Here is a 20,771-nt window from a genome sequence, read left to right as displayed (position 1 = left end):
TTAGCTCCGGGTCAGGTGGCAGAGTTGTTCAGTGAGTGTCAGTGATTGGACCCAGCCTGCAAGCAACCCTCACCTCCATCCAGCCTCTCCCAGCCAGAGCGTTCCCTGAACTCCCAGGCCACAGGCTGAGCTCTCCCTCAGCAAAAACACCCTCTTATTGTCCCAGAGTTATGTTTGGAAGCTATGCAAGATTAATTCTGCCACACCTTCCCCAGATGGCTTTGTGTAGCTGGGGTGATTTCCTTGTCTCCACCATCCTCCAGCAAACCCCCCTTCTGTCCCCCAACACACACACATGTACTCAGGTGGCTGAATTTCCTGCTCCCACCAAGGGTGAGGGCCCTGGGCCTCAAGGAAGCTCTAGCAGAATGATGGGTGAGGTGGGAACAGAAACCTCACACTTGGTCAGGAGGTGCCATCTATTGGGAAGGGTCTGGGAGAGGAAACTGGGAAAGAGACCCACATAGGGCCCAAGATTCCCCAATAAGCTCTAGGAGGAAGGATGGAGCCAGAAGTAGGAGCCATGGGAGACTGGGGGAGATCCTTAAGGCAGTTTTCTGGTGAAAGGAAGGCTCCAAGAGGTTCTAGAGAAAAGGCTGGAGTACAGAGAGCCAGAAAGTATCTGAGCCAGAAGTTCAGGCCCTTTTCCCAAGAAGGCAGCCCCTGGGAAGGATGGTGTGGCCTGACCTAGTGATAACTGCCCTTTATGGGGTTCCTCATGGTGGTTCTGGGCATATCTTATGAGACTCGGGCCTCATGGTGGCTGCTTTGCTGATTTCCTTATAAATGGGCTGAAATTGTCCGTCGTCTCGCCATCAGCTACTCCCCTTCCTTGCAAATCGGGGGCATTGCACTCCCTCGTGCTTCAGAGGGGTGACATCGCACAGAGAGAATTGCTCCTAAATAGCATGTTGTTGCAACGGCAGCAGTGGGTCTTTAAAGTTAGCTCAGTATCTTTCCTGGGAAAATGCCAGGCCCCAGGCTCCATGGGGGGAATGTTCTGAAATGGTTAGAGTTGGGGTTTTAAAAAGATGCTAGTCGGTGACAAGCTTTCATTATCTCAGGCTCCCAGTGTCGGGGGGGTGGGGGGGATGCTGGATAAGTGGCCAACAATTAACACGTACGTGACTAGTCAGTGGCATTTGCACGTTGTAAAATAAATCCTCAGCGATGTTGCTGGACGGCTTGAATGTGGAGGTTTTTTCCACTCCATTTACTATTCCTTGAGGCCAAGATCAAGTGAAACAGCCTCAGACCTGAGAACGGCAAGTGGTACAATGGTCTCATACTTAGGAGGATAAGTTAACCGGGGAAGGAAGGCACCGCGGCTAGTAAGGACATTTTCTTAGATATGAATAAAAGGTCATTTTGTTCCTATAGTCAGAGGGCTAGGCTCAAGAGCTCGTACATTTGCTCTGACTGTTGTCCAGGCCTTTTAGGGAGCCGCATTATCAAGGGAAAGGAACATAGGCTTTGGGGACAGATGGACCTGAGTTCAAATCCAGTCTCTACTAACAGAGGGGCTCGTGCAAGATCCGAGTCTATATCTAGATCTTAGTTCCTCGGCTGTGAAATGGGGATGAGAACCTACCTGGCTCCTTAGGGTGTTGTGAACCAAGCAAGACCCGTGGCTTGTCAAGTGGACGGGTTGTATTGAAGTGTCTGGCTGGTGCTTGATAAAAGCAGGCTCTTGTCGCCCTTGGAAATGGCTGCAACTTGGTTCTGCATGAAAGACTGAGAACACAGAGGAAAGGGAACAGGCTGGAGGTGCTTCCTCTGATCCCTCAGAACTCCTGTCTTCTCTGCTTCCATCCAGATGTTTGCATATTAGCACTGAACCTCACTTCCACGTGTTCGCAGCCCCTTCCAGGCGAGCTGCCCCACACATCCCATTCCTGGCAGTGCTAGGGGCTGCTGTCATTTTGGGAGCCAGGAGCTGGGGTTTGATCTGCCTCTACTTCTCTATGGAAACTGTGGGATCAAGGTGGCTGGGTGTTCAGGACAGCATCTAAATGTCCCCTGGCGCCTGGCAAGCCTGCAGGGATGGTGTGTCCTGCATCACTTATACTCTGGCTCCATAGATGCGACTGGCCATAGGAAAAGGCACCCTGAGGTTCCGACAGGGGCTGCTGCTCACGGACGAGGGGACACATTCCCTCCTCCAGGTGTGGGTGTGGGAAGAACAGCTGCCTTCCGCTTCCTTTAACAGGGGTCCACCTATGACAGTGCACTTATCTCTCAAAAGTGTGGTATGTGGGTGTCAGAACAAGGGCAGATGTCCAGTTCTGCCTCGGCAAGTGATGTCCCTTCCCACTGGCTGTCTCTGTCCACCATCCCAGCTCTTAGCCTGGGCTACATGCCACCTGAAGCATTTTGGGTCTCCTATTCAAAAGGGGCTAAAACAGGAGTCAGCATGATTCTTTAGAAGTTCCTACCTCCTCAGTTCTTCTTCTAAAGTTCTCCACTTGCCACTCTATTGAGGGACCCCAGGAGTCAGGCCTTTGGGCTCTGATGGTCTGGCATAGCCTTTCAGGGACTCACAGCATTGACCTAAGCAGGGCTGCCTGTGCTGTGCCGAGGCATTGCGCCACTGAGGGCATCCCTTGGGTTCATTGAGACCTAGTTTCCAGGGACTGTGCGGAGCTCCTGAAGTTGCTCAGGACTCCACCACCTGCCACTGCATTATTTAGTGGGGAGTTTCACAGCCATGGTGCCCCGTTCCAGGAGAGAAGCCCGTTTGCAGGAAGCCAGCCTCCCTACCTGCAGTGAGCAAGTGACCAGGAGCCCAGCTGGAGCGGAAGGCCAGCTCCACTCCCTGCCTACCCATGGAAGGAAGGGCCTGCCCTTATTTCTCTAGTTGGTCCAGCACTCCTCTGCAGATGCCAGCGGTGTTTTGCAGTGGTAAACCCGCAGTGTGGCTGGGGTGAGGGGAGGCCCCACTGTGCTGCCCTGAAGGGTCTATGGACTCATAGAGGAGGCAGTGCTGACCATACCTGCGTGTTTGTTATTGGTCTGTTGGCTCCACAGCGGCATGGATGAGACTGCTGGCTCACACCCGTGTGCAGGAGAGTTAGGGCAGCTGCTGTGTGTGTCTGGTGCCGTCTGTTGACTGAAAGAAGGAACACATAAGAGATGACCCACTTCTACACATTCAGAAGAGACCATCGAAGGACAACCAGGCAGGAGACGTGAGTGGAAGGCGTAGGGAGGGCCTTCGTGTTCACTGACCATCCATAGTGAGCTGCTTTCTGGGCTGGATGCTTTACCCGCAATTTCATTTAATTCTCACAGTAACTTTAAGATAGGAGGGGTTTGTCTCAGGTTGGGTCCCCCGAAGCAGACTTCGGGGCAAGAGTGTGTGTGACAGTGATTTAGTAAGAAGTGTTCCCAGGGGAATTAAGAAAAAAAAAACCTGGCTGGGGAGTGGGAACGTGGAACAGGGAAGTGAAAGCAGCCAGTGAGGGTGCATGAGCGAGGTCGTGTGGGCGAGCCCCGCAGAGTGGATCCGGAAACAGCTGAGCCCACGCTCTGAGCAGCCCCCATCAGGGAACAGGGCAGCTGGGGTTTGGGTATATGGTACCCTCAGTCCTTGGTGAGCGTGTACATTTTCCCGAGTGCCAAGGAAGGTTCGGACAGCTGGCCACAGTGCCTGCCATTGGCATTGAACGCATACGGGGAGCCACTGGGCTCCGAATGCCTAATGGGATTTGAGGGGGACCAGGGCGGAGTGTCAATAGTACTGCTGGCCGCCGAACACCCTGTATGCGTGGGACTGCCGCTCAGAGAGGTGGAGTAGCTCACCCAGGAGCCCTCAGCTAAGCAGAGGCAGACCTGGGATTCGACCGTCCTGTGCTTGCCTGCCTCCTCCTTACCTTGCTGGCTCTGAGGTGAAAGGGAGGTCTTGGGGGCCTCCACCTGCCTCAGACATTGCTGGGGAAAGGATGGCACTTAGAAGGGGACACGTCCACTGGGCTGGGAACATTTAGGGCTCTGCCCACGGAGCTGGCAGCTCTCCAGCCATCAGGGGGGAGGGGTGTTCTTGCTAAATCTGCAGTCGCTTCTCCTCACCATCTATCTCAGCTTCTGTGGGAGTTGCACCCTCTGGAAAAGGCTGTAGCCAAGTGCTGTTTATCTCCGTGTGGGGAAGAGAGGCTTAACAAATTAGCTAATTGGTGAGGGGGAAAGTAGGACAGGGAAGTTGGCCAGTTGTCCTGTGGGGTTTTCTGATCAATTCTTTCCATCATTATCTTCCACGCATGAGGATGAGACCAGGTGGGAAGATGCCTTAATGTAGCCAGAGCTTGCACCTGCTTCCTGGGATGTCCTGGCAACTGAGTCAGGTCCTCTGCACTGCTGGCTCCTGCAGGGACACTGGAGGACCTCTCACCTGTACAGGTGCACCTATACCTTCAGATTCACAGAACTATACATTCTGGAGTAGAGCTCTCAGCTCCAGAGGCTAAGAGTCAGGGTTCAGAGCTCTGAAACAACACAGCATGTCAGGCACGTGACTATTCCCAATGAGTTAGGAATCCAAGGAGTGCGGCCCAGGATCTGCATTCTTAAAAGCTCCCTAGGAGGTTCTTACATGCAGCCAGACTTGAGACTCATGGCTGCAGAATGCCAGTGCATGATGGTGTGCTACCCCTCACCTGTGGTCAGCTTCCATGTTGATACTTACATACATATATGGCCCTGCTATCTGCCTTCCATGCAGGCATTTCCACAGTGAGATCTTGTTGCTCCTGCAACCCATTCCATCTTGAACTCCTTGGAAAGTCAGGAACTTCTCTTCTGTATTGAGTTGATATCTGCTCCCCTGAGTACTGGAGCCTTTGGTGCTCAATCAACTCTCAGAGGCTGCAAAGAGCAATTCCAGCCTCTCTTGCACACCTGCACTGTCCCTGGTGACTGTAACTGGCCATCAGTTTTCACTGTCCCATTCTATGACCGCTTCCAGTCTGGAGTGCCCCCTATCATGCAGGGTGGCCCAGTAGTCAACCCCCCAAGGGGTAGCACAGACCCCCAGCCCCTTGGGTTACTGGAGCAGGGAGGCTCCTTACCACTCTGTGACTCATCTGTTAAGAAGAATGAATCAGATTTCTGTGTACTGAAGAGGAAAGATATTTTTGATACACTAAGTCAAAAATGACAGTTGTAACCTGATGTGTATTTCATGATCCCATTTTAATTAAAACATCTGTCTGATAAGTGTATGTAGATACAGACATGCAGGTATGACTGAAAACTTCTGGAAGGGGCCATTTGGAACAATCTCTGGGGGATGAATTTGGAGGGGTACATGGGGGTGTTTTCACTACTTTAGTGCATTAAAAAATGGGGCAGGTTTATGGGATAATTTTGAACATTTTAATTTTTCTGTATTTTTCCAAATAAAAAGAGTGACAAAAATTACATTAAGAAATACCAAAAAAAGTAAAAATAAAAGAGGACTACAATCTGAGCTCTCTCCCAGGTTCGTAGATGGCCTGGAACAGTGCCTGGCACTCAGCAGTATTTGGCTCGTGCTAACTGTGAGTATTCTTACAGGACAGGCTTGACAGTTCCTCCTCTTTTTCAATCTGTTGGATTTCCAATTAAAAAAGGGAGAGAGCACTCATGAAAACATACGAGAAACAAAATAAGTAACTGGGTCCTATCTGCTTCGCCCTCCTATACTTCATTCATATCTTCAACAACAGTATTCATTTATATATTGAACACCTACTATGTGCTGGTTATAGTGTAAGGTTTTGAGACACAAATGTGACAGCCACAGATGTGGCCCCTGACCTCATGGAGACCCCCAACTTGGTGAAGGCGATGGATAATAAAAAATAAATAAGCTGATAATTATTCAAGTACAGACACGGCAAGTGCTATAAAGAAATAGAACAAAATACTCTAAGAGAGAATGATGGGGATGGGGGTCACTGTCCCGGAGCAAAAAAGAGCCAGTTCTAGGGCCCTTGATGGGTTCTTTAGATCTGAAGGCAGCTCAGAGCCCCAGCTGTGAGCTGCCATCTTCCTGGGTGTTGTTCAGCTAGGCTGGACAAGCTACTGTAAATCCCTTGTTCCAGATTCCTGATTCTCTAGCCTCAGGCAGCAATGAGACATTCCTCCCTGAGCACTCCTCCAGAAAGGTGTTTGCAGGCATTCTCCAAGAGGAGAGAGGGGAGGGATGTCCCCGCCCATGGCCCTGTGACACCTACTGGAACTGGACTGGCGCATGAGAGCTCCGAAGAACAGCAGGAAATCAGATGTCCATGTTCAAATGATGCGTCTCGTAGCTAAGGCAGCCAGAGCTGACCTCAGGGGAACAGCGTGCTTTGTGCGGAAAAAATTTTCCAGGAACAATGTTTATCAAACTCCATCTCGGCAGTCATCCTGTGCGTCTGCCATCTTCTGGCTTGCTTCTGGTCATGTTTTTTTTTTTCTCTCTCTCTCTCTCTGCAGGCCGTGGAGACCAACCTGGCTTCCAAGGACAGCCACTGGGTCTTTGTGAATGAGGTAAGAGCCCCAGAATGGTGAGGGGCGTGGCCTGCACTGAGCCCCCACCCCTTGGGAAAGTGCAGAGTGATCCTTGGTGCTGGAATAGATTCCAGGGCTCCACCGTGCAAGACAACAGGTGAGAGAGGTAAACAGAACTTGCCAAGATACTCAGCCGGAGCAGGTGGAAACCAGGGGAAGAGTGGCGATCTGAGTCCAGGAGGAAGTCAAGAGTCCGTGAGAAGTGGCGTCAGGCATTAGATGTACAGGGTGAGGGGAGGTCACCAGTCAGGGATCAGAGACCGGAGAGATGAGGGCGGGTTAGAAAATGGGGTGCAGAGGGGGTGGGCAAAGGAATGCAGAGGGGATGGAGGCTGCATTTACTGCAGGAGGTTGAAGGTATGTGTGTTATGTGACTCTGTGTGAGGGTGTGTCTATAAGAGTGCATGGGTGTGAGTGTGTAACTGTAGATATTTGTGAGAGTGTGGATGTGTGTGCATAAGTGTGTGTGTGCATGTCAGTATGTGTATGAGTATATGTGTATGCGTATAGGTGTGTGTGTGTATGTGTGTGCACATCTCCTGTGCAGCTGGTCAGGGCACGGTTCAGTGGAACCATTTAAAGGGGGTAAATGGGAAATCTCTCCCATGACTGGCCATTCCACTGGTTTGGGTCCTGGGAGGAATGGGCACACCAAGGTTTCACTGCAGCCTGGTCTGTTCTCCACCAATTACACCGTAACTTGTCCTGGCCACCTCCACGCTGCAAACATTACACGGGAGTGGCCTGTGATGCCATGCCCTCTGCCCGCACATCCATTCGGGAGGCACCCACCAGGGCAGCCTGGTGACCCTAGCCAGCTATTAACACAGCTGACTCTAGAAAGTGCTTCCTGGCACGGGCTTTCATCAGCCCTGTGGCCTTCCGTTGCTCCTAAATTAACTGATTGATTTCTAATGGCCACATACTAGAAGATGCAAGATTTATTGTGCAGGTAATTTATGCTTTTATGATGTGTGTTTCTTCATCGGCTCAGTGCTACTATGGCTGAAAGAGCTTGGGGTGGCTGATTTTATAATTTTGCAGGTAGTATCTGATAGTAACTGCTTGCAAGGCCCACTTTCCGAGGTTTGTCCATAAATGCATATCTTATTAGCGCCACGTCTACACGGGCCAGTGGGAGACATGTGAGGTAACTGTCCCTTTCCCTCGGGTTGCGGCTGGTTGTGCTGGTGATTAGGAGAAGGGACATGACAGCCGCCTCCCCTTTCTTCAGAGCCTGACAGAGTCCCCCACGGTCCCTGGGAAGTTTGATCCTCTGGGCTTTGCCATCGTCTTTATAGGTTTCTTTGTTTTGGGGGAAGGACGCATTCTGTGTACCACTTAAGGCAAATATGTAGTGCTGGCTTTATTTTAGGGCGGCTCCTCCAAATTGGATAGCCAGTGTCTCTCTATTGCCAGTCTTCCAAAAGTGCTCTATTTTTACATTTCTAACTTATTTCCTGCTTCCTCCCCTGCATCCCGACCCACTCCCAGGGCCCTCTTGTCTGTCCCTCTTTTTCCCTTGTGAGGGCTGGGGTTAACACTAGCCAATGTGAAGTGCTCCCAGGGCATTGCCGGGGCAGCTGGAACCCAGGACTTACTTAGTGCCACTGGGAGGCCTCAGGTGTGGGCACACCTGTCAGAGCCACACTGGAACAGCCTCACCCAAGAGGATGGCTGTGTTCCACCCCAGTCATCAGTGCACCGCACTGTGAGCTGGTACACCAGTCATGTGACTGTCCCTGGGATAAGTGTGTCCTCCTCCGGAAGTGACCTCCCTCTTTCTTGGTTTCCTTTTCTATGGGGAGGCCAAGCACTTGTCAGGGCATTTTGTGTCTGTTAACATCCTTATCTTCATCAACAGCCCTGTATGTCAGTTATTACCATCCTCATTTTGCAGATGGGAAAAGGGAGGCTCAAGAGGTTAAATCACTTGCTCAAGGTCATACACTGTTGAATGGTGCATTTGGGATTCTGTATGATGACTGTCTGGTTCCAGAGCCCTTTCCACCAAAGGGCACCATCATGCATGTGGCCCTGACAACGATCCTTAACCTATGGTCAGGGTCTAATTCAATAAGTTCAGTCAGTAGGGCTCAGGTATGCATACTGACAGGGACACTCTTGGGCTGGCCTTGGTGTCAGCTCGTGGACATTCCTGAAGCCTGCGATCTAAAGGTGGGTCCTTTTGTAAAGCTTTGACCCTTAGACCCCAGTGTGGCCTCTGGTTAATGGCTAAGATGTTCTCTAAATTGACTTATCCTTAGGAGCTAGCCATATTCAGAACTGCTGTTTCCTATTACAGCATGGCCCCATTGGGAACAAGTCCTGTTATTCTTATGACAGTTAGATTTCCAGGCTTTATTCAGAGAGCCACAGACAAATACTTTCCCAGTTGCTTTTCCATTTATCAGATGTGATGGCTAGGAAAAAATAAAATAGGAAAAAAAGAGGAGCAGGCATTTGGTAGCTCCAACATTGTCTCCAGAATCCAGCATCTACACCGGGGCCCCATCTTCCCTCTTCCTGAGCTGCTCCCCACTTCCCCGGAGGAAGTTCAGTCCATCAGATGAGCTCAGGTCTGTGTCTCTTCCTACCACGTTTTTCTCCAAGGCGGTCCTCCGACTCCACCCCCTGCTTCCCTCCTTCCTTACAGGCTCTGTCCTCCAGTTTTTCTCTCTGTATTTGACTTTCTTAATATATTTTCCTGGATTCAAGATAAACATTCAAGGGCACATATTTTTGTTTGCTTTCTTCATGCAGTGGTTTTCTTAATATGTCTACGGTACCCCTTCACCAGTGAATATTGGTGTTGCATGTTACAAGCCTGTTTTATTTGGAGAAGGGGTAATTGGATACAGAGAAAGGTTTGTGAGTATGTGAGCCTCACTGACAATTTCTACAGGTCTCTGGGCTCCATTGTGGGGACACTGGCAAGCAGGTGTGCTTTGGGGTGTAAACTCTATTTTTATTGATTGATTAAATTACATGTTAGTTTGGAGGAGGATGGGGGATTCAAAAGAATGTGTGGAAAGCAAATTTAAACATTAGTCAAGGTGGCCACAAGGCCGTGAGTCCCTTGAGGACGTGGTCAGAATCCAGCTCACCACTGAATCCCCAATACCCCATGCAAACAGTAGATTCTTGAAAAGGTTTGGTTGCAGGCAAGTCGATGTACTTAGGATAGGGTAGAACAAGTTGCTTTGAATAGTACTTCCCAGCCAGCCTCTGAGAAAAGACAAAGGCAACAATTAAGATGGGGGGCTCAGGGATGGAGGGGACAGCTCTGGGTCATTCGTCGGAAGCTACCAGTTCAGGACCAGTCAGACTTGACTTTGGCTCCCAGAACCTCTTTATCAGCTTGTCTGGAGAGCTTCCTGTCCACGTGGCTCTGGCCCAGTGATGCACAGGTGTCCTTAGTGCTGGGTGGAGTCAGGACGCAGTGGAGAATGCCCTCCTGAGAGGCTCTGTGTCCAGGCAGGACACATCTGCCTCATAGCCTGGCCTCTTGGGAACTTCTTGGAGGAAATTCTTTTATGGAATATGTCTGTCTCTCCAGCCTCTTCAGAACCATCTGTGAAGGGGACTTGAAGCACTCCATTTGTTACTGGACAGCTCTCATGGTTAGACTAGTTCCTCCAGACATAGAAACAAAAGCAAGCTTTGCTGGAAATGGTTCAAGAAATGCAGGAGCACATGCATAACCCTTGCACTTAGGTTTTGTCAGCAAGTGATGCTCTGAGCTGTGTTCTGTGGCTCAGCAGGGGCCCAGGGGGAGGTGGGCTCTAGGAGGGAGGAGTCGCATCCGGCAGGCCCTCACTCCCTGCCTCCTTGCCAGCCTAGGTCCATGACCCCCACATCCCATATCTTTGTTCTCTGAGCTCCAGACCCACGGATCGAGATGCCTTCTGGACTCAGCCACTTGGAAGCCCCATGACCACCTCCAGCTCAGTGCGTCTCTCTCTGAACTCATGATCCTCCCCCTAACCTGGTTCTCACCCAGTGCTCCCATCCCAGGGACCGGTGTCTCCATCCTATTTGTTGGCTCCCTAGCCAATGGAGAAAAGCCCACATCCTGCTCCCTGCCTCAGAACCTGCTCCAGGATGACCCCGTCACACCTTTCCGTGCTTTTTTACTTCTTACCCTCTGCCCACTCTCCCATGGCTCATCCATGCAAGCAGTGGGTGACTTGTTGTTTCCTCTATTTATTTTCCTCTCCTGGCTCTGGACCTTTGCTAGGATTTTCCTTTGTTCCTGGAATGCCTGTCTCTGACTATCAAGGACTTACCTTTCCTGCATGAGTTTGCTAAACATTGCCTCTGCCCAAAGGTCTTCCTGGATTTCCCAGTAGGGTTATTCCTTCTCCTGGCGTCCTGTACTCCTCACCCCAGTTATGCTGTGTTGGGGCCTTGATGCATGTGCCTGGCTTCCCGAACAGCCTGTAAGTGAGGGCTGGACCTTCTTTCTGTCAAGCTCCCTAGAGCCCCCAGCATGAGGGGCTCACACACACAGGAGGTGCTGGGTTAAGCCTCCTGCTCTGCATCTGCCTCCTGCTTCCTCACCTTGTTTAATTACCTATGTGTAGAGGAAGAGGCATTTTTAACCTCCCAATCCTTCAGGAACTCAGAAAGCTGTGATCCTGCTTCATGAGCTGCCGCTGTCAGCACCTCATGTTCCATTGCATCTCCTTTTCCTGTGCCTGCATTTCAAGTCCTGTGGGGTACGAGCTCTTCCTCTCGGGCACACAGGCTCCCCTGTGCCCTGGACAGGCCATTGGCAGGTGGTGGAGCAGCCGGGGAGGAGGGCAGGGGAAGCACTGGCCAGGCTTCCTGCAGCAGTCTCCACACTGGGCTCGGGGAAACACATGTTCTGCTAATTCGTAGGTGCTCTGTGGAAAAAGGATTCTGTGATCAAAGAGGGCGGGTAAGTTAAACAGCAAGAAACAGGTGTCTCCTGCAGGCATCTTCCATCTCTAATGCATACTGTGCTTTCCAAGGATGAAGTGGTGCACTCTGGCTGCCACATGCATTTGTGTTTCAAACACACTCATGTGCTTTTTCTCTTGACATCTGCTCACCTGTATGCTGGAACAGGTCTTTGGCAGGTGGTGGGCTGCCAGGGTCCATAGCATAGAGTTCAGATTCCTCCACGTGGTCTAGGAGGCTGTTCATGAGCTGACTTCAGAGCCCTCTCTGGTCTCAGTTCCTGCCGTTGCTTGTCATCTAGAGCTGCTGTGCCTGTATCATAAGACATCTCTGCCACCCCAAGCGCAGGGTCATCCCAGTGTCTGGACCTCTTCATAGCCCCCTCTGCCCAGAGTGTTCTCCTGTTGTTGCCCCTCAGGCCCCGGCCCCGACCTTACCACCTTCACTGGTTTGCCACCAACAAACATTCCATAAGGACCCTCTGGGTACAGACCTTGGCCTGCCCCAGAGGAGACTACTCCCGTCAACAGTCCAGAGAACATCACTCTAGACTTTCAAACCATCCCTACCCCCAAACACACACTGAGTTAAAGCAAATGAAAATGACATTAGGCTATACATGCATAATGTAGGGGAGAGAAATGCTAATATACTAATTGAAGAAAACAAGAATAAATAGACCATGATTTGCATGCTGAATCAAATAGCTTTAAGAAATCTCTATTTGTGGCACAGAGGAAGAGAGGGAGGGTAAAGATTTAATTTTTTTTCTTCCTTTCATTTTGAAGATTCCAATTCTGTTCAGATATTAAGTCCCTGTACCATTTACCATCTGCAAATTTCATTTAGCAACACTCCAAAACAATTAACGTTTACTGTAATCGATTCACTTGTTTCTCTCCCCAGCCCCACTGAGGAGTCCTTGAGGACAGGGACCACATCTTAGCCAGCGCTGTAGCCCACTGAGAACCCAGAAAGAAGAATAGGAGCTGCTGTTTATCAGACATTAGATGGAGCCAGGCACTGTTTTTGAGCATCACTTTTCAAATCTATTTTTGACTTAAAAATTAACCACTTTATTGAGGTTTAATTCGCATACAATAAACACATATTTAAATGTACAGTTTTTCTTTGCCATAATACACCTGTGAAACTGTAACCACAATGAAGATGGTGAACATATACATCTCCCCAACTGTGTCTTCGTGCCCCTTTGTAATCCCCACCCCTGTCCTACCTTACCCACTCCCCAGGTAGTCTGTTTCTGGCTCTACAGATTATTTGTATTTTCTAGAGTTTTATGTAAGTGGAATCATAGAGTACATACTCTTCTTTTCTTCTATTTTGCTATGGCTGTTTCCCTCCAGATAATTATTTTGAGATTCACCCATATTGCAATATACAACAATAGTTCTTCTTATTGATGAGGCATGTTCAGTTGTATGACTACACCACAATTTGAACATACATTTACCCCTTGATGGGCATTTGGGTTGTTCGAGAGTTTTGGTGATTACAAATAAGGCTGCTATGAACCTTCATATACAAGTCTTTGTATGGAAAAAGGCTTTCATTTTTCTTGGGTACACATTTACAAGTGGAATTGCAATGTTGCATGGCAGATGTATGTTGAATTCTTTAAGAAACTTCCAGGTTATATGGGAATTCCAGTTGTTCCACATCTTCTTCAGTACCTGGTTTGATCAGGGTTTTTGATATTAGCCACCGTAGTGGTGTGTAATGGCACCTCATTATGGTTGTAGTTTTCATTTCTCTAATGACTAACGATACTGAGCATCTTTTCAGGTGTTTCTTTTCCATCTATATCTATAGCTTCCTTGGGGGGGAAGCTGAAATTATTGATTTGAGAACTTTATTTTTCTTTACTGCTTTAAACTTCCTTTAAGTGATTTAATGGCATCTCCCAAATTTTGATATGCTGTATTTTCATTGTTACTCAGTTCAAAATACTTTCTATATTACCTTTTGATTTCTTCTTTGACCCATGGGTTGTTTAGATGTGTGTTATAATAGTCTCTAAATATTTGAAGATTTTTCAGGGATCTTTCTCTTATTGATTTTTAATTTAGCTCCATTGTGGTCAGGGACCATAGTTGAATTACCTGAATTCTTGAATATTACTTGAATCCTCTTCAATTTATTGAGACTTATTTGATAGTCCAATATATTGTCTTTGCTCATAAATTCTTTTTGTGCACTTACAAAGGATGTGTAATCTGTTGTTGTGAGGAAGGTTCTATAAATGTCAATTGGGTCAGTTTTGTTGATAGTGCTGTTTATGTGTTCTGTATTGTTGATTGTATTCTATCTATTTGTTCTATCAATTATTAAGAGTGGGGTATCAAAATATTCAACTTTACTTTGGAGTTTGCTTACTTCTCCTTGCAGCTTTATCAGTTGTTGCTTAATATATTTTGAAGCTTTGTTACAAGAGGCATAAATGTTTAAGATTTTTATGTCCTGTTGATTAATTGATCTGTTAGCATTACGGAATGACCTTTGTCCCTCTGCTCTGAAATGTCCTCTGCTCTGAAATATACTTTATCTGATATTACTGAAGCTATTGGAGATATATTTTGAGTAGTGTTAGCCTAATATAGTTTTTTCCATTCTTTTCCTTTTAACTTATTTGTTTCTTTAAAGTATGTTTCTTGAAGGCCATTCCTACTTGGATCTTGCTATTTTATTCATTAGGACACTGCGGGTTTTTTTTTTTTAACATCTTTATTGGACTATAATTGCTTTACAATGGTGTGTTAGTTTCTGCTTTATAACACAGTGAATTAGTTATACATATACATATGTCCCCATATCTCTTGACACTACGTTTTAATTAAAGTGCTTCGATAATTTAATATGAGTATTGATATGGTTAGGAGAGGGTGGAGTCCTGGAAGCCAAATTAAGAAATTATTTCAAAGAGGAGGGAGAGCTCATTGGTGTCAGATGCTGCTGCCTTGAGGATGTGGTGACCTTGGGGGTGAATGTTGGGAAAGGGTTAGAGGACAAGTTGCCAGGCACTTCAACTTATATCATTCCATTTTACAGATAAGGAAACAGAGGGTCAGAGAAATGGATTGACTTTTCAATATCACTTAGTAAGTGGCAGAATCAGGATTTGAACTTAGGTGTGAGTGACTCAAAATTTAAGAAATATATTCCCTGGACTTCCCTGGTGGCACATTGGTTAAGAATCCGCCTGCGCGGGGTGTGGCTGTGGCTCACCTTGGGGACAAGGACACTGGCAACAGAAGTTCTGGGAAGTACTCCTTGGCGTGAGCCCTCCCAGAGACTGCCATTAGCCCCACCAAAGAGCCCAGGTAGGCTCCAGTGTTGGGTTGCCTCAGGCCAAACAACCAACAGGGAGGGAACCCAGCCCCTCCCATCAGCAGTCAAGCGGATTAAAGTTTTATTAAGATCTGCCCACCAGATCAACAGCCAGCCCTACCCACCACCAGTCCCTCTCATCAGAAAACTTACACAAGCCTCTTAGATAGCCTCATCCACCAGAAGGCAGACAGCAGAAGCAAGAACTACTGCAATCCTGCAGCCTGTGAAACAAAAACCACATTCACAGAAAGATAGAAAAGATGAAAACGCAGAGGGCTATGTACCAGATGAAGGAACAAGATAAAACCCCAGAAAAACAACTAAATGAAGTGGAGATAGGAAACCTTCCAGAAAAAGAATTCAGAATAATGATAGTGAAGATGATCCAGGACCTCAGAAAAAGAATGAAGGCAAAGATCAAGAAGATGCAAGAAATGTGTAACAAAGACCAAGAAGAATTAAAGAACAGACAAACAGAGATGAACAATACAGTGACTGAAATGAAAAGTACACTAGAAAGAATCAATAGCAGAATAACTGAGGCAGAAGAACGGATAAGTGACCTGGAAGACAGAATTGTGGAATTCACTGCCATGGAACGGAATAAAGAAAAACGAATGAAAAGAAATGACGACAGCCTAAGAGACCTCTGGGACAACATTAAACGCAACAACATTCGCATTATAGGGGTCCCAGAAGGAGAAGAGAGAGAGAAAGGACCCAAGAAAATATTTGAAGAGATTATAGTCGAAAACTTCCCTAACATGGGAAAGGAAATGGCCACCCAAGTCCAGGAAGCACCGTGAGTCCCATACAGGATAAATCCAAGGAGAAACACGCCGAGGCACATAGTAATCAAATTGGAAAAAATTAAAGACAAAAATTATTGAAAGCAGCAAGGGAAAAACGACAAATAACATACAAGGGAAGTCCCATAAGGTTAACAGCTGATTTCTCAGCAGAAACTATACAACCAAGAGGGAGTGGCATGATATACTTAAAGTGATGAAAGGGAAGAACCTACAACCAAGATTACTCTACCGGGCAGGGATCTCATTCAGATTCAATGGAGAAATCAAAAGCTTTACAAACAAGCAAAAGCTAAGGGAATTCAACACCACCAAACCAGCTCTACAACAAATGGTAAAGGAACTTCTCTAAGTGGGAAACACAAAGGAAGAAAAGGACCTACATAAACAAACCCAGAACAATTAAGAAAATGGTCATAGGAATGTACATATCGATAATTACCTTAAACGTGAATGGATTAAATGCTCCAACCAAAAGACACAGGCTTGCTGAATGGATACAAAAACAAGACCCATATATATGCTGTCTAAAGGGACCCACTTCAGACCTAGGGACACATACAGAGGGAAAGTGAGGGGATGGAAAAAGATATTCCATGCAAATGGAAATCAAAAGGAAGCTGGAGTAGCAATACTCATATCAGATAAAATAGACTTTAAAATAAAGAATGTTACAAGAGACAAGGAAGGACACTACATAATCATCAATGGATCAATCCAAGAAGAAGATATAACAATTATAAATATATATGCACCCAACATAGGAACACCACAATACATAAGGCAACTGCCAACAGCTATAAAAGAGGAAATCAACAGTAACACAATACTAGTGAGGGACTTTAACACCTCACTTACACTAATGGACAGATCATCCAAACAGAAAATTAACAAGGAAACACAAGCTTTAAATGACACAATAGACCAGATAGCTTTAATTGATATTTATAGGACATTCCATCCAAAAACAGCAGATTACACTTTCTTCTCAAGTGTGCATGGAACATTCTCCAGGATAGATCACATCTTGGGTCACAAATCAAGCCTCAGTAAATTTAAGAAAATTGAAATCATATCAAGCATCTTTTCTGACCACAACGCTATGAGATTAGAAATGAATTACAGGGAAAAAAACGTAAAGAACACAAACACATGGAGGCTAAACAATACGTTACTAACTAACCAAGAGATCACTGAAGAAATCAAAGAGGAAATAAAAAAATACCTAGAGACAAATGACAATGAAAACACGACAATCCAAAACCTATGGGATGCAGCAAAAGCATTTCTAAGAAGGAAGTTTATAGCTATACAAGCCTACCTCCAAAAACAAGAAAAATCTCAAGTAAACAATCTAACTTTACACCTAAAGGAACTAGAGAAAGAAGAAAAAGCAAAACCCAAAGTTAGCAGAAGGAAAGAAATCATAAATATCAGAGCAGAAATAAATGAAATACAAACAAATCAATAGCAAAGATCAATAAAACTAAAAGCTGGTTTTTTGAGAAGATAAACAAAATTGATAAACCTTTAGCCAGACTCATCAAGAAAAAGAGGGAGAAGACTCAAATCAATAAAATTAGAAATGAAAAAGCAGAAGTTACAACAGACATCGCAGAAATACAAAGCATCCTAAGAGACTACTACAAGCAACTCTATGCCAATAAAATAGAGAACCTGGAAGAAATGGACAAATTCTTAGAAAGGTATACCTTCCAAGGCTGAACCCAGAAGAAACAGAAAATATGAACAGACCAATCACAAGTAACGAATTGAAACTGTGATAAACAATCTTCCAGCAAACAAAAGTCCAGGACCAGATTGCTTCACAGGTGAATTCTATCAAACATTTAGAGAAGAGCTAATACCCATCCTTCTCAAACTCTTCTAAAAAATTTCAGAGGAAGGAACACTCCCAAACACATTCTACGAGGCCACCATCACCCTGATACCAAAGCCAGACAAAGATACCACAAAAAAAGAAAATTACAGGCCAATATCACTGATGAATATAGATGTAAGAATCCTCAACAAAATACTAGCAAACAGAATCCAAAAACACATTAAAAGGATCACACACCATGATCAAATGGGATATATCCCTGGGATGCAAGGATTCTTCAATATATGCAAATCAATCAATGTGATACACCATATTAACAAATTGAAGAATAAAAACCATATATGATCACCTCAATAGTTGCATAAAAAGCTTTTGACAAATTCAACACCCATTTATGATAAAAACTCTCCAGAAAGTGGGCATAGAGGGAAACTACCTCAATATAATAAAGGCCATATACGACAAACCTACAGCAAACATCATTCTCAATGGTGAAAAACTGAAAACATTTCCTCTAAGATCAGGAACAACACAAGGATGTCCACTCTCACCACTATTATTCAACATAGTTTTGGAGGTCATAGCCATGGCAATCAGAGAAGAAAAAGAAATAAAAGGAATACAAATTGGAAAAGAAGAAGTAAAGCTGTCACTGCACTGTTTGCAGATGGCATGATACTATACATAGAGAATCCTAAAGATGCCACCACAAAACTACTGGAGCTAATCAATGAATTTGGTAAAGTTGCAGGATACAAAATTAATGCACAGAAATCTCTTGCATTCCTATACACTAATGATGAAAAATCTGAAAGAGAAACTAAGGAAACACTCCCATTTACCATTGCAACAAAAAGAATAAAATACCTAGGAATAAACCTACCTAGGAAGACAAAAGACCTGTATGCAGAAAACTATAAGACACTGATGAAAGAAATTAACGATGATACCAACAAATGGAGAGATATAACATGTTCTTGGATTGGAAGAAGCAATGCTGTCAAAATGACTATACTACCCAAAGCAATCTACCGATTCAATGCAATTCCTATCAAATTACCAATGGCATTTTTTACAGAATTAGAACAAAACATCTTAAAATTTGTATGGAGACACAAAAGACCCTGAATAGCCAAAGCAATCTTGAGGGAAAACAACGGACCTGGCGGAATCAGACTCCCTGACTTAAGACTATACTATGAAGCTACAGTAATCAAGACAATATGGTATTGGCACAAAAACAGAAATATAGATCAATGGAACAAGATAGAAATCCCAGTGATAAACCCATACGCCTATAGTCTACTAATCTATGACAAAGGAGCTAAGGATATACAATGGAGAAAACAGTCTCTTTAATAAATGGTGCTGGGAAAACTGGACAGCTACATTTAAAAGAATGAAATTAGGACACTTCCTAACACCATACACAAAAATAAACTCAAAATGGAATAAAGACCTAAATGTAAGACTGGACACTTTAAAACTCTTAGAGGAAAACATAGGAAGAACAGTCTTTGACATAAATCACAGCAAGATCTTTTTTGATCCACCTCCTAGAGTAATGGAAATAAAAACAAAAATAAACACATGGGACCTACTGAAACTCAAAAGCTTTTGCACAGCAAAGGAAACCATAAACAAGACGAAAAGACAACCCTCAGAATGGGAGAAAGTATTTGCAAATGAATCAACGGACAAAGGATTAGTCTCCAAAATATATAAACAGCTCATGCAGCTCAATATTAAAAAAACAACTCAATCCAAAAATGGGCAGAAGACCTAAATAGACATTTCTCCAAAGAAGACATACAGATGGCCAAGAAGCACGTGAAAAGCTGCTCAACATCACTAATTATTAGAGAAATGCAAATCAAAACTACAATGAGGTATCACCTCACACCAGTTAGAATGGGCATCATCAGAAAATCTACAAACAATAAATGCTGGAGAGGGTGTGGTGAAAAGGGAACTCTCTTGCACTGTTGGTGGGAATGTAAATTGATACAGCTACTATGGAGAACAGTATGGATCTTCCTTAAAAAACTAAAAATAGAATTACCATATGACCCAGCAATCCCACTACTGGGCATACACCCTGAGAAAACCATAATTCAAAAAGACACATGCACCGCAATGTTCATTGCAGCACTGTTTACACTAGCCAGGTCATGGAAGCAACCTAAATTCCCGTCGACAGATGAATGGATAAAGAAGATGTGGTACATATATACAATAGAATATTACTCAGCCATAAAAAGGAACGAAATTGGGTCATTTGTTGAGCCGTGGAGGGATCTAGAGACTGTCATACAGAGTGATGTAAGTCAGAAAGAGAAAAGCAAATATCGTATATTAACGAGTGTATGTGGAACCTAGAAAAATGGTACAAATGAACTGGTTTGCAGGGCAGAAGTTGAGACACAGATGTAGAGAACAAACGTATGGACATCAAGTGAGGAAAGCCGCGGGGGGTGGGGATGGTGGTGTGATGAACTGGGCGATTGGGACTGACATGTATACACTGATGTGTGTAAACCTGATGACTGATAATAACCTGCTGTATAAAAAGTAAATAATATAAAATTCAAATATTAAAACAAAAACCAAATAAATAAAAAAAAAGAATCCGCCTGCCAATGCAGGGGACATAGGTTCAAGCCCTGGTCTGGGAAGATACCACATGCCACAGAGCAACTAAGCTCATGTGCCACAACTACTGAGCCTGCGCTCCAGAGCCTGCGAGCCACAACTAGTGAAGCCCACGTGCCTAGAGCCCGTGCTCTGCAACACGAGAAGCCACTGCAACAAAGAGTAGCTCCCCCTCACCGCAACTAGAGAAAGCCCGTGAGCAGCAATGAAGACCCAAAGCAGCCAAAAATAAAAACATAAATAAATAGATAAATAAATTTATATAAAGAAAAGAAATATATTCCCTATGCCACACTGCCCCCTCTCACCTTTCCTCTTCACACTCAGCACTAATTAAATGCTAAATACATGACTGAATTCCAGCAATATTTGACTTTTTAAAAATCTGGAAGTAGTAATATAATCTTGTGTGGAAAGTCTTATTATAAAATTTTTATTATTAAATTTCTTCCCTTTATGTTATTTTCCATATCAGCACCTTATTTTTATTTATTTTATTTTATTTATTTATTTATTTTTTACGGTACACGGGCCTCTCACTGTTGTGGCCTCTCCCATTGCGGAGCACAGGCTCCGGACGTGCAGGCTCAGCGGTCATGGTTCACAGGCCCAGCCGCTCCGTGGCATGTGGGATCTTCCTGGACTGGGGCACGAACCCA

The 20,771-nt window shown here is 45.3% G+C and overlaps 1 protein-coding gene across 2 annotated transcripts in view; it reads left to right on the top strand.

Annotated features, from left to right (window-relative positions):
* Window positions 1-20,771, top strand: part of GRID1 (glutamate ionotropic receptor delta type subunit 1) — a 666,177-nt gene that overhangs the window by 403,186 nt on the left and 242,220 nt on the right. For both annotated transcript variants that reach the window (XM_060125913.1, XM_060125914.1), the window contains exon 5: window positions 6,457-6,510. In XM_060125913.1, the coding sequence (XP_059981896.1) occupies window positions 6,457-6,510 (54 nt within the window). The remainder of the gene's footprint in view (window positions 1-6,456; window positions 6,511-20,771) is intronic.

Source organism: Lagenorhynchus albirostris, chromosome 16, assembly GCF_949774975.1.
Source record: "Lagenorhynchus albirostris chromosome 16, mLagAlb1.1, whole genome shotgun sequence".
NCBI lineage: Eukaryota > Metazoa > Chordata > Mammalia > Artiodactyla > Delphinidae > Lagenorhynchus > Lagenorhynchus albirostris.
This window is presented reverse-complemented; position numbering and strand designations above follow the sequence as displayed.